General features: G+C 44.7%; 1 protein-coding gene across 1 annotated transcript in view; it reads left to right on the top strand.

Annotated features, from left to right (window-relative positions):
- Positions 1-115: 115 nt before the first annotated feature.
- STUM (stum, mechanosensory transduction mediator homolog) overlaps positions 116-12,719 on the top strand; it is a 31,212-nt gene continuing 18,608 nt past the window's right edge. The window contains exon 1 of the mRNA XM_026048123.1: positions 116-313. Within this exon, the coding sequence (XP_025903908.1) occupies positions 121-313 (193 nt within the window). The 5' untranslated portion in view covers positions 116-120. The remainder of the gene's footprint in view (positions 314-12,719) is intronic.

The following is a 12,719-nucleotide window of genomic DNA, read 5'->3' as shown; positions in this document are numbered from 1 at the left end:
GGCGGGAGCGGCCCCCGGGGGGTGTGGGCGCGCTCGGGCGGGGGCGCGCGCCGCCCCGCGCGCGGCAGTAGCGCTAGGAGCAGTAGCAGCAGCAACAGCAGCTCGGAGCCCGTCGCGGCCATGGAGCCGCTTCCCAAGGAGGGCGAGAGCGCGGCGGGGACCGGCGGCGAGCCCAGCCGGGGCGCTGCCCCCTCCAGCGGGGTGGTGGTGCAGGTCCGCGAGAAGAAGGGGCCCCTGCGCGCCGCCATCCCCTACATGCCCTTCCCCGTGGCCGTCATCTGCCTCTTCCTCAACACCTTCGTGCCCGGGCTGGGTAAGGCGCTCCGGGCTGCGCGGCGGAAAGTTTGCGGCGGGCGAGCGGCGGTGCCCGCCGCCAACGGCTCCCCGGCGGCGAGCGGCCGTTGGAGCAACGGTCGCTGCGCGGCGCGGGCTCCGCGTGCGAACCGCGCCCGGGACGGTCCCCGACCCACCTCGTGCCGAGGGGCGCAGCTCCCCGGGCGTTAAAGCGGGGCGCTCACCGGCGAGGCCGCTTAGGGGCTGCGATTCCCCAAACAATTTTTTTTTTGTGCCTGCTGTTCCCGTGTTGTGTCGGGAAGAGCCTGTTCCCATACCGCTTTCCTAAGGAAGCACCGGGGCTCCACGCGCTCTCCGCAAGACATCGGGAGGCAGGCGACGCGCCTCCGAGTGGTGTGGTGGGGATCCCTTCTGCATCCCCATCCCTTCTGCATCCCCATCCCTCCCTCTTCACAGGGAGGCACTCGCCTATGGAAGCGCGAGGCTGTCCGGAGTCGCCGGTGCGAGACTCGCACCTGGGACATGAGCCTTGATGCAAGGATTTTAGCACCAAACAAAACAAGTTTTAAATAAAAAAGTCCGTCCATATCTCAGATCTCCCCGGTAGCTTCCAGGTCAGATATCTGCAGGTGCGGCCACACCGAGCCCTTTCCTGGGGAAAGTGATGTCCTGAGACATAGGAGTAATTCCCAGCACTTAAAGAGCCCTTTTCCCCCCCTCACACCTCATATAGTTTAAATGATTTAATTCTGTAAGATGCCAACAAGCCTTTAAAGTTCTTCTAATTAAAGTCCTGCCCAAGAGCTATACCATATGCAACACGTATGAGCCATTTTTATTCCATAGTGTGTGTTCTTAAAAGTGGCCTGCAGGCATATTCCAGAGAAAAGCTTTAGCCCTTTTAAATAGCCCAGCGTTTCCCTTTGGAAAGAGTGGCATTGGCACATCTGTCTGCAGGTGTTCCCTCAGGTGTGTGTTGTTCCCAGCCCTGCTATCCACACACCTATTGAGCATGAGGAGCCCTTCTCCCACCTCCTTTGAATCATCTTATATTTCATATACACTTCCCAAAAGCACGCTGCTTGGTCCCAAGGACACTTCAGAAGATGCATCCTAGGCTCTATAAAGCATAGTGGTCAGCTGCACATTAAATGAAACATTCCTGCAATCAAGCTGCTAATATCCTGCACATTTTCATAGAAAACTTCTCCTGAGATAATACAGCTATTTACAGTCTCAGCCAAATCCTATCGTATATCACATAGCCCACACACGCGGAGATGCAGCAGGAACACAAATCTCCTGGGAGGAATAATCGGAGTAAGAGAGGTCCTACAATCTCATGTCAGTGTAACATTTCAACCATCTCTATGAACTGAGCAGCATTTGTAAGATAAATAATACTTGGAGCGGTGTGAAGTATTACACAGAGCATCCAATCCTGTTCCTAGTAAAGTAAATAGCAAAACTCCTGTCAGTTCCTGTATTACAGGTTTATTACATTCAGAACAACCTTTTGCAGGGTTGCTGTGTGTTTTGCCTGCTTAGGTGGAGAGCGTGAGTTTGCTTGGGTGAAAATGGAAGTTCCCTATTTCTAACCGTTTTCACAGGCAGTTCTCATCCGCATTTGGGCCCCACAATTGCAGGAAGGGGTCAGAAGCCACCAGGGTTAGGTAGGAACATGGGGAATGCCAGAGAAGTGGAGCAGTCTGCTGCTTGGAAGTTAGTGTGTTTGTCAGTGCCCAGTAACGTCCAAACAGAATCGGTACTGTGATGCAGGCTATCAAACACAGGACAAGTGCCTCAACATCTGAAAGCCTTGCCTTTTTTAGTTAAATTATCTTTCCTATGTTACAGATGTCACTCCCTGAGGAAATCTGAGAATTTTTAACATCCAGTTAATTTTTTCCTTATGCTATTTATGTTTTTCAGTACTCCACTTGGACAAGAGAAGTAACACTTTCTCTTAGCTTAGAGTCTGTTTTGTTTTTCAGGTGGTTAGTTTTTCTAGAGATATATGTCCCTGGAGGGGAGAAAAAAAAGTGCAGGTTGTAGCATGCCTCATAAGCTGTTTTTTCCATTAATTTTTGTGTAAATGTTACAAAAGATGCCTTGGAAAATTGTCTTACTCAGGAGATAAGTTAACTTTGAATTTGCCAAACAAAATTCAGACCAAATACGGTCTAAAAGGCTTTGTTGATAGCCCATCTACTTGTATCTGTTTTGCAGAGCAGGCCTAAGATCAGCCTGTGCTTCCATTCATGTGACAGACACAACCGCTTGGAGATGTTCTGCATCAGAACCGGCCCACTGCAGCCCGCTGCATCCGCCACCGCTCTGCGATGCTAAGCAGCAGTGGAGGGGCCCCTAATTCAGGGTCATGAAAGGAGCAGACGGTCCAACAAGGAAACGAGGGAGCTGGTGTCCTCGCTAAGCCTGCGGTGCTGCTGGCAGCTACGCACGTGCCAGTTTTGCCACAGCTCCGCGCCACAAGCAGTGACTGTCACCCGTGCTTTGGCGCACAGCTCTGGAGTTGTCTTGCAAGCCTCAGGGCCAAAACACAGCCTCGCTAGCTCTCGAGGAGGACAGAGGCCCCAGCAGAGATGCTCAGGGACCAGCCTCTCCTCCTGCTCCCCGCAGGATGGAGCTGCGCGCGCTTCCAGGCAGCACGTGCTGCAGATGGTGAGTGCGAGGAGGGCTGGCCGTGCCCTTTAGCTGGCAGACGGCGTTCCCTCGGAGCTGCCGCGTGCCAGCCAGCGTGGGAGCAGAGCTGGCTCCCTGTCATTCCCTGAGCCTGTGCATGGGAATCTTGCCCTCCTTCCTACCCGTTTTCCTCCCTGCGCTATCACGTGCGTGTATGTGTATGTGTGTGTAGGGGGAGCAAAGCGGGAGAACTTGAGGGAGATGTGAGAAGTGAGCAGAATTAGCTGCAAGTATGAGGTATTCTCCAAGATGAATCCCTCCTGTCAGGAAGGGGGTGGACTTTTGGATCACAGCCTGAATTATACAGGCATACTATTTTTATGCAGCAAGTAGCTGAAATTCAGAGCATAAAACTGTGTTAGTGCAGGATAGGAGAGCAGCCACCCATGAGCCCTGAAGTTCTCACTTGAGGAGATCGTGAGTGACTTCATCTCCCAGACAGCAAGGGGACGACGGGATGATTCCCAGCCTGCTGCACATTTTTCTCCAATGCTCCTGGCTATGCCAGCTCCCAATCACAACTCTTTCACCAACTGCTTATTCTGCTTCAGCCTTGCTGGAGTTCAAGGGCCAGACCTTCAGCTACATAAAGGCGGGTGGCACGACTGGCTTTAATGCTTGGTTTATACAGGCCAAGCATCCACAAAAAGCTCAGACTGGAAGCTCTCTTGAGCAGGATGAGCTCTCCAAAGAGCTGAATAGTACTAGGGAACACTCAGCTCATGGAAGTTGTGGGAATGGGATCTGCATAAACATAACAATTCCCATTTTATTTTTGCAGTTTAACAGTAAATGGATTCCTCAAGAGAACTTCACCTTCATCAGTGAAATAAAAAATTTCATGGAAAAATGCATTTTCCTCATGTAGAATAGGACAAATACCACAAAAAGAAATTGGGGCTTTCAAGCATCTCTGCATTAAAGTCTCAAGCTTGCTTTAACGTTTATGATAGTTTTTCTCCTATGGACTTGCTAATGAATGAATCTGGGTGATTTACAAGCTCTTTTGTGGAAAGCGAAGTTTTTGATAGCGTTTGTTTGTGTATTTGTGAACTTTCCTGCTGGGCTTCTTTAGCCTTTCAACCTGTGATGTATAGACCACTCGTAGGTCTGCAGATAGAAACCACTTGTAGTAGGTCCATATGAACATAATTAAACAAAGTAAACATGTTGTCACTACACTTCATTTATACTGGACTGACTAATACCCCTGAAGCAGTCCAAGCACAGAAAAGACCCAAAACATCTAATTTCTGGTGATTTCTTTGCTTGCATGACCCAGGAGAGCTGTGATACAATGTGCATACCCAGGATACTTGTCCCTTGCCCTAGCAGCGGTATCACTCGTGCTGCAGAGAGGTCTCCTGGTTAAGGATGTGCTCAAGAACAAGTGAAACCACAGGTTCTTGTGGCTCCTGTTCTTGTCTGCATGGAGAAAGCCCATAAACTCCTGCTGCTTCTGCAGAGGTTTAAGTGAGAAGGGAGAGGGTCTTATATAACTTACTGGCTGATCATATCGAACAGTCACTCAAAGATCTTGCCAGCAGTCTGGAATGTTTTTATGGTACGAGCCGTCTGGACCATCTCAAACAACAAATAAGCTTGCAAAACAAGTGCTTTACAAATGCAGTTATAGGCATGCACAGCAAAGGTACAGCAACACCTTGTTCCTCCCTCCAATCTCTGCCAAAATCTGAATATTTAGTATTATGTGCTTTAGTCAGTTTTTGCTTTTTCATTCATGTGGTTGGGAAGGGTCAGTTAATTAACCATACTCCTGTTTATGATGACTTTTTGGTTCGTTTCACTGTGAACCTGTGCGCTTACCCAGTGCTGCTGCTTTTGAATTGGAGTCAGTGCCAGACTGACTTAAATGCAAACAAGTTTCTTTCTCTTCCCTCACACCTTCATTTCCCATTGAAATGGAAGACAAAAAAAAAAAAAATAGCCAGAAATGTTTTTGTTCACTGCTGGTGCTTAAGCAGCTCTGGCTGTACTCATTACTTAATAAACACATAAAGAGATGGGGTTTGCTGAGCATCTTGCAGTCTAGTTTGTCATTTAATGCAATTTGGACAGATGCACTTGAACATTAAGAGTGAGGGTGGGAGCAGACTGCAGAGAAGAGCTATTAAATGGCTAAGTGAACCAACTGAATTTTAAGGAGTCTGGAAAGCTCTTCCAAACAAAGGGTATGACACAGAGAGAAGCAGAGACTCAAGCCCAGAAGGAGAAAAGGACAGTCTGGAAGAGAACATTGGTGAGAAGGCCAAAGAACTGGAACTTCACGTAGCGAGAGAGAAAAGCAACAAAGGATATGAAGATGGGAGGACTTTGGATGAGGAGAGTACTTTTAAATGGTGAATTTTGGCTAGTTTGGTTTGAAAAGTAGACTGTTCTAGTGCTCTGAATCAGTGACTTTCAGGGAGATCTGCAAACATTGATAAAGTGCCATTACGTGACACAGGTCAATCCCTGTCTCCCTGTGAAAAGGGCAGTGAGGCTGCTGAGCTGCTCAGAGAGTCAAGGGAGAAATGGGGAGCAGAGCCTGGGGCTCCCACTCCCCTCCATCAAATCAGGCATCCTGCTCTTGGGTGAACGTGCCCGCAGGGGGCAGCAGCTGGCACAAGGAAAGATGGATTTTGGAATTGCCAGCCTCTGTTGCAGCTATGCCCGTTCACAACCATACATTTTGTTTTTCATGGCAGAGAAAGCTGTTTTCTCCACAGCAGAGATGCACGAGCATCCATCTCGGCAGGTGTGGGAGCACTATTCCTTAGCTGAGGACTGAAGCCAGCATCACACTGAAAGCTTAAACCTCACCGAATAGGTTAGACCTGTGACTTTGTTCTATCAGCATGGACCCAGCCTTACATGTGAATGAAAGTGCATATTGACTGTGCTTGTTGTGGTTACCTAAGAAGCACCAAAGTGGGTTTCCCTCATTTTGCTTTAGATTTTGTAAGTTTTTTTTTCATTAACTAAAGGAGATCATGGTGTCAAGTCTAGAGCACAGGAATACCCCCTTTTTCCTCCAGTTTGCACTTTACACAGAGTTTTTTGAGCATTTTTGTTAAATAGAATCCACAAAAGTAATAGCTGAAGAAAACACATGACTTTCAGCTTAATTATATTTCAGTTGTTGGTTACTGATATTACAAATTTACTAGGCTTCATAGGATTTAGAGTCAAAAAAAGTGAAGTAGATGAGATTGAGTTATTGAATATTATAAAGATCGTGCAAGACTGTCAGGATTTTTTCTTCTTTAAAAAAAAAAGACTTAGACACCAATCGGCTTCTCTCAAACTGTTTTCCACCATATCCATCTCCTCAAACAGCCTAGCCACACAGTCATGACTTTCATAATATTTGGTGTTTCCTTAGAACTCTGTCCCCTGGGGCTCTTCATTAGATGATAGTACTTTCAAGAAGAGGAAAAAAAATAACTCTCAAGGCTTTAGAATGGGTTTGAAGATAAGATCTTAACAAAAAAAAAAAAAAAAAAAAGGAAGAAAAAAAAAGAGTTTTGTTTTTAATCTCCTAATTTCGAAGAACGTGTTTCTTGATCTTTCAGTGCAGGGAGATAGCAATATTACCATGTGCTTTTAAAGTAAAGGTGGCATCTATATTGCCAAGTAATTCACAGCTCTGGACTAAACCAGACTGGACTAAACCGTAGACACTTATGTCTGAGCATGTGGTCGTGAAGTACCCAGATAGTGAATATAAATGGTGATGAAAGTTCATTGGCAATGCAATAACTTAAAGATCCCGTAAAAGCATACCCAAAGGGGTCACAATACATCTTGCAGAGGAAAGAGGGAACATGACCAGTAGAGGGGTTCTTGGAAACCTAATTGCATTCACTGAAGGACTGTGACCAGTACCACATTTTGGACTTCACTAATAGTGCTAATACTAGGAACTGCGTAGGGAGTGTGGGCTGCTTTCTAGGAACAGGAATTTAAGCATGTCACAGATGATGACCTAGCAACTTACCATCTTGTCACGTATCTAGATCGAGTTCTCAGCACACCATAAATGTTGATAATTATCAACACACAACTTCAAAATGCCTCTATCAGCCTGAGTTTGTGAAATATCATTTTGTTTCAGTTACAACAGGGGCAAATTTCTAAAGGCGGCAAAATGTACATTGCTTGAGAATGTATTGGGAAAAGAAGTCAGTCTAATGGAAAAATATTATTACAGAAAGTCTGTACATTGAAATTCATGTTATAAGACCCTGCAAAACTGATATTTTAATGGAGATAAGCTAAGTCATAATGAATAATTGTTACAAGTTTACTGTGTTAGAAATTGAATCATCTTATAAAGTATGAATCATAGTATTTATATGAAAATATTTTACCTGAAATAAGCCCAGTGATCACATTAGTATAGCACTGTCTAGCTGAAACTGAGTTTTGTTTAAGTTTAAAATAAGTATATGTAAGAATATCTTTTACATATAGCAGTATGGTGAGGTGAAAGCAGACACCATATTATTTCTTCATTATGTAGGTAGAAAACCATTTCTTCCTTCTGGATTTTAAGTGAATTCATAAAATAATGGATCTAAGATTTCATAAATGGGTTTTGTTAATTTGCTATTTTTGAGAAACTGAGACCTTTTCTGTTGCCATGACAATTTAATTTCCATAAACATGGTTTTTGTGTGTGTGTGTTTGTGAGACAGAATATCCAGCATTCAATATGCTCTACTGAGGAAAGGAGACGGCAGCTTGGTAGAAATTGCTGTGCCAAGCACCCCATATAGTCAGGCTTCTGATGCTGACAGTGGTCAGAAGCAGATTCTTTACATTAAGGTACAAGAAGCACCAGGGCAGATTTAGAGATTTATGTATTCGTATTACTAGTAAGTGAAAGGTGTCCTAACCCCTGCCTCAGACACACACACACTTAAAAACATTTCATTTTGTAGTCAGAAAGCTTAGCTTTCTGAACATAGATTTACCTAACTGCAAAAACAAACAGACCATACCTTCCTTTAACTGAATACACTTTTTTTTTTTTTTTTTTTTTTTTTTTTAAAAAACAATGCCCATTTCAAACAAAGGTTGAAAATTGGTTCCAAGAACCTCAAGCCTAAATTCTGGCTAAAAGTCCAGACAGATCCCACTCTGCAGTCACACACACACAGCAGCTATCAGGATTGAGCCTCCCAGCCCCACGACCCTTTCTGGAATTGTCCCAGTGGGAACAGTTAAAAAGGGGTTTAGGACTGCGAGGAGGTTTGGTCATGAACTAAACTCACGTTTGTGAGGTGTTAGTCAGAAGAAAGTCCCTTTCTGGGGACTTTCTAGCTAGGGCATTGGTATGGTCACCATACCTTCCTCTGCCTTTGTGAGATTGACACAATTCAGACATGTTTCCAATCCCCTTTGCACCAGACCAGTTCAAGTGATCCCTAAAAGGGTAAGTTAAATATCTTATCTTCAACTTAGTGAGATGATTTAGTTAGTGAGGATTTTCTAGATTGCACCATTGTTTTATATTTCCTCATCCATGTATTTATGAAAGCACTGCCAAGTCATTCCCTCTGTATTGGAAAGATGATGTTTGCTGCTGCAAGTCTCTAGAGTAGAGAGAATGAAGGTTTTCTTGAGCTCTGTGAACAGCTGATTAATATCAGAGAAAACAAAGTAGGGGGTTAAAAATAACTGCTATTAAAAAAATACAACACAACATTTAAAATTCAGGAACTTTTTTTCCTCTTACTGATATTTTATTGTGGCTGTGAAGTCCCAGTGAGATGGTTCTTGTCTCCCATAAAAGAGAAGACAGAGTACAGGGTCCAGAATTATTGGCAACCAGGAACACAAAAATACCCCCTTGGCTTCCCTTTTAAAAACCAGAAGGTGGCTTTGTGCATTGACTTGTGCCTACAGGCTTTTTTCATTCAAACCTCTGCTCCTCCCACACATCCCACAAAACCGACAGAAGGCACTTCCTTGGCACTCCCCCGAAGCTGCCTCCCTCAGGGGATCTCACTTACATTTGCGAAGTATAGCTGACCGACCTCATCAGTCTAGATTATGTGTCTGAAGAGCTGCTCCTGCTCGGCATGTTGCTGTAGAAGGCCGGTGTTTTTACACTCCTGCAAGGGGCACGGCACAAGCGCTTGAACAAAGCCATGAATATGGATAGAAGAGGGAAGGATTCTGTGTCACCAGCCAGTCATACAAATACCTCCTTACGTTCAAGAGTACCAACATGCTGAGATTGGCATCTAAATAGTTAGAAGTAGGAAACTTCTAATCTCCTTACATTGTGGACAGCTGGTAGCCATAAAGGAAATCTATGGTGGAGCCAGGAATGGACTTTATACTGGGCATCAATTTCCAAGACTGTGCTTGCTCTGCAGGTACACACAGAACCCTTATTTTACCGAGACCAGCGTGAATAAAACAGTACCAGCACATCCTTGGTATTACTGACACAAGGAAGAAGAGATTTTCTTTCTTGTACTAGCTACAAGATGGTATACGCAGCTCAGCTAAAAAGGTGGCCCTCGTGCAGACATGTTCCGCCCTCACATTCAGGGCTTTCAATCCACTAAATGTTCCTTCACTGCTCGTTTAATCTGCATGTGCCAGAGCAGAACCGGGCAGAGAGAACATCCTTCCAATTGCTCCAAGGAGTCCATGGCACATTGCCTGGAGCAACATGCAGTCCTCTGAACCACTGCAGAACAGGTGTGAAGTGTTCCCGTTCCCATTCCCATGCCGTGACAGACCCATCTAGCAGCACTGAGAACCCGCAACATGCGGAACGCTGCTGTCGAGTCCTTAGAGCCCATTTGTCCGGCTTGGCTCTCTGCTTTTTTACTCCAACATTTAATGACAAAGGCCCATGGTGTTAGGATATCAACAGTGCAAAAGCAGAGCTTTGAACAAAGACAAGGACTAACAGAAGACAATCCCTTGAGGTTGTCTTGTGGATATTACTGTGAGGAGTGGAGGAACCGGGCTTTTAAAATGCACTTAAACAGAGGCAACTCCTGCTAATTTGCACTAGGAAGCTGGAGATCCACAGAGGACTCCCCCTTCCTACACCCCCCCCCCCCAAATTAGCCAACAGCAAAGCTAAAGATCTGAGGCTGTTACATCACAAAATATACTCTGGTTTATCCTTGGCAAATGTTTTGATGTTTATGGCACTTTACCACATATTAGCAGGTGTTATTTAGTATATTTTGTGAAAGTATGCGATAAGTAGAAAGGATGGACAAGGCCTTCTGTGCCCCTTCCTGCATGCTTTGTGCCTCTGAAAGCTGTGTATTATCTTACACCTTTGAGGACTGCAGCATGTTTTAGTTAGTATATTTTTAGTACATATTTAGGAAAAAAAGCCAGACTGTTTTGTAGGAGAGGTGCACCCTAGAGTTGTCATTTAAGGGAACATGGATTTGTACTGTGCACTACAGTTTAGTACTACCAGACATTTGCAATGAGTAGGCTCCACCGTGTTCCTTTTTGTTTATATCACAATTGTGTGGAAAAAAAAAAGGAATCTTACTGTGACCTTTAAGTGTACTATTTTAAAATTATTACCTATAGCACTGTGTAGGTGATGGTGGCACTATACTGACAATGAGAAAGAATGGGTCCTATCCCAGATGGTTGTGATAGGAACATACCCAAGAGCGTGGTCAGAGTTAAGAGAAAACTTAATAAAAACACACAATACAGTGTACTGAGAAGGAAAATATATATATATATTTCCTTGAGTTGTATGTTTAAAGGCAGAGTTTTAAAGGCACAGTTGGGACTTGTTTCTTAGCAACAGTGTTCATCTAAGCCATGCAAACACTGTCATGTTGGAAAAAGATACCCTCAAGAAGAAAGGCAATATGAAAACTAAAAGCAGCAAATTTTAAGGGATGTCTTGCTGCTATTGGTGGAGCATTTCATAAGCTCTACAAAGGCTTCAGGCAGTGACCAGGGTGATTCTGATATATAGTGCTGATGAGAACAAAGAACTTGCCTTAGCTCATCTTCCTCAGCAGGGAAGATGCGTGCACTGATATTACAGGAATATAATGAGACCATAGCTGAGCTCCTCTTGCTTCTATATCCATGAGAGCATGGCACTATTTTACACTGAGGACGTAGGAATCCTTGCTCTGTTGCATCTCATGTACTTCAGTACTAGATGTTTCAAAGGAAGTTCTAATGAGCATTTCAATCAATAACCTACCGACAGCAGAAGTTCCTGTTTTAGAATTAGAGGCTAGCTGATACATGAAAACAGGAGATGCATCAAAACATTTACCAGTACTATTTATTCAAAATAGCTTGATGGCATGTGTTCTTTCTGCTGAACACAATAGATGGGGTTCATCTACCTGTATGCTGAGTTAGTTGCTGTTATAGACTGTTGGAAGGAATTAGATACTACCAGTACATGACTCATCCCTTCTCTAAAATAGGTTGAGTGAATCACAGCCTTTGGGGGCCACCGTCTTTTTTTGACTGCAAAGAGGGTTTGGGTTACTGGCTCAGATGGAAACACCTCCTTTCCAGATAGTTAGATCTGATGAATATTACCCATTAAGTGCTTTGTAAAAGGTGGTGTTTGCCATAATCAGTTCAAAACGCATCATGTATTGCTCATGCGTCTTACTGGAGCTCTTGTCTTTCTGAGCACTCATCTGCATTAGCAAACAGTCTAGATGTCTGTTTATACATCCACTATATATCACATCATTTGTATGTTTTTGAGTCTTAGACATTCTTTCTCATCATTCCTCACATAAAAACCCTTTTGTTTCTGTAATTGCTGCTATTGCCCTTCTGTGTACCTCTTGGCTAGGTCTTACCCGAAGAGTATGTCATTGATTTTTGCAATGCCATTACAACATCTTCCATCACTCTTCTCCTCCAATACAGTCTAACACCTTGTTCGCATTGCTGGCTGGGGAACACCTTGAGTGCAAGTTCTCACTGTGCTGCTCACACTGACATTTAGATCCCCTCCTTCAGTGGCTCCTGGGATTTTAGGAGCCGTTGTTGCAGACATCCTGTTTGTATTGCACTTCCCTTTGTGCATTGCTTGGGATAGAAGGTACGAGAGGTGCTTGCACACTCTGTTTAAGCGTCAGTGAGAGCTGCTGTAATTGCTAACGGGTCTGACAAGTGAGCTCAGATGAATCTTTGAAATTGGTTGCTGCACCCAAGCCAACCAGGAGCAAAGGCTGGCCTCAACCTCTGGTTACAGTGACTACCTAGAAAGGTTTCTCCTCTCCCTCTATCTTCTTGACCAACTCCACCAGAAAACAAACTGTTGCAGGTTAAGAAGTTAACTGCCTCTAAGTGTCTGTCCCATGTCCTAGCTGGGCATTACACCACCTCACAGCAGAGCTGGCCAGGGGGACACATCTGCTAGCACTTCACTGCAAAGCCAGCGTTACACTAAGTTCAGCATAAGCTGCTAAACCTTCGCTCTGAGTCTCCTGTGGCATAGGTGCATGTTCCCTTCTTGACTCTGCTAAGGTGGTAACCTCTCTTAGAAAGAGGCTCAGAGCCCAGCAGCTGGCCCTCTTCAGCCTGCAGGCCCTTGGGCAGTTGTACAGCATAAACACTAGATGAAATACACTGATGTATACACATACACTTGATGATATAGGAGCAGTTCTGCTCTTCTCAGTCATAGAGCACCCAGGACACAATTAATGATCGTTAAACACGGGGGGGGG

The sequence above is a fragment of the Nothoprocta perdicaria genome, unplaced genomic scaffold (assembly GCF_003342845.1).
Source record: "Nothoprocta perdicaria isolate Ctin4 unplaced genomic scaffold, notPer1 scaffold_51, whole genome shotgun sequence".
Classification (NCBI taxonomy): domain Eukaryota; kingdom Metazoa; phylum Chordata; class Aves; order Tinamiformes; family Tinamidae; genus Nothoprocta; species Nothoprocta perdicaria.
This window is presented reverse-complemented; position numbering and strand designations above follow the sequence as displayed.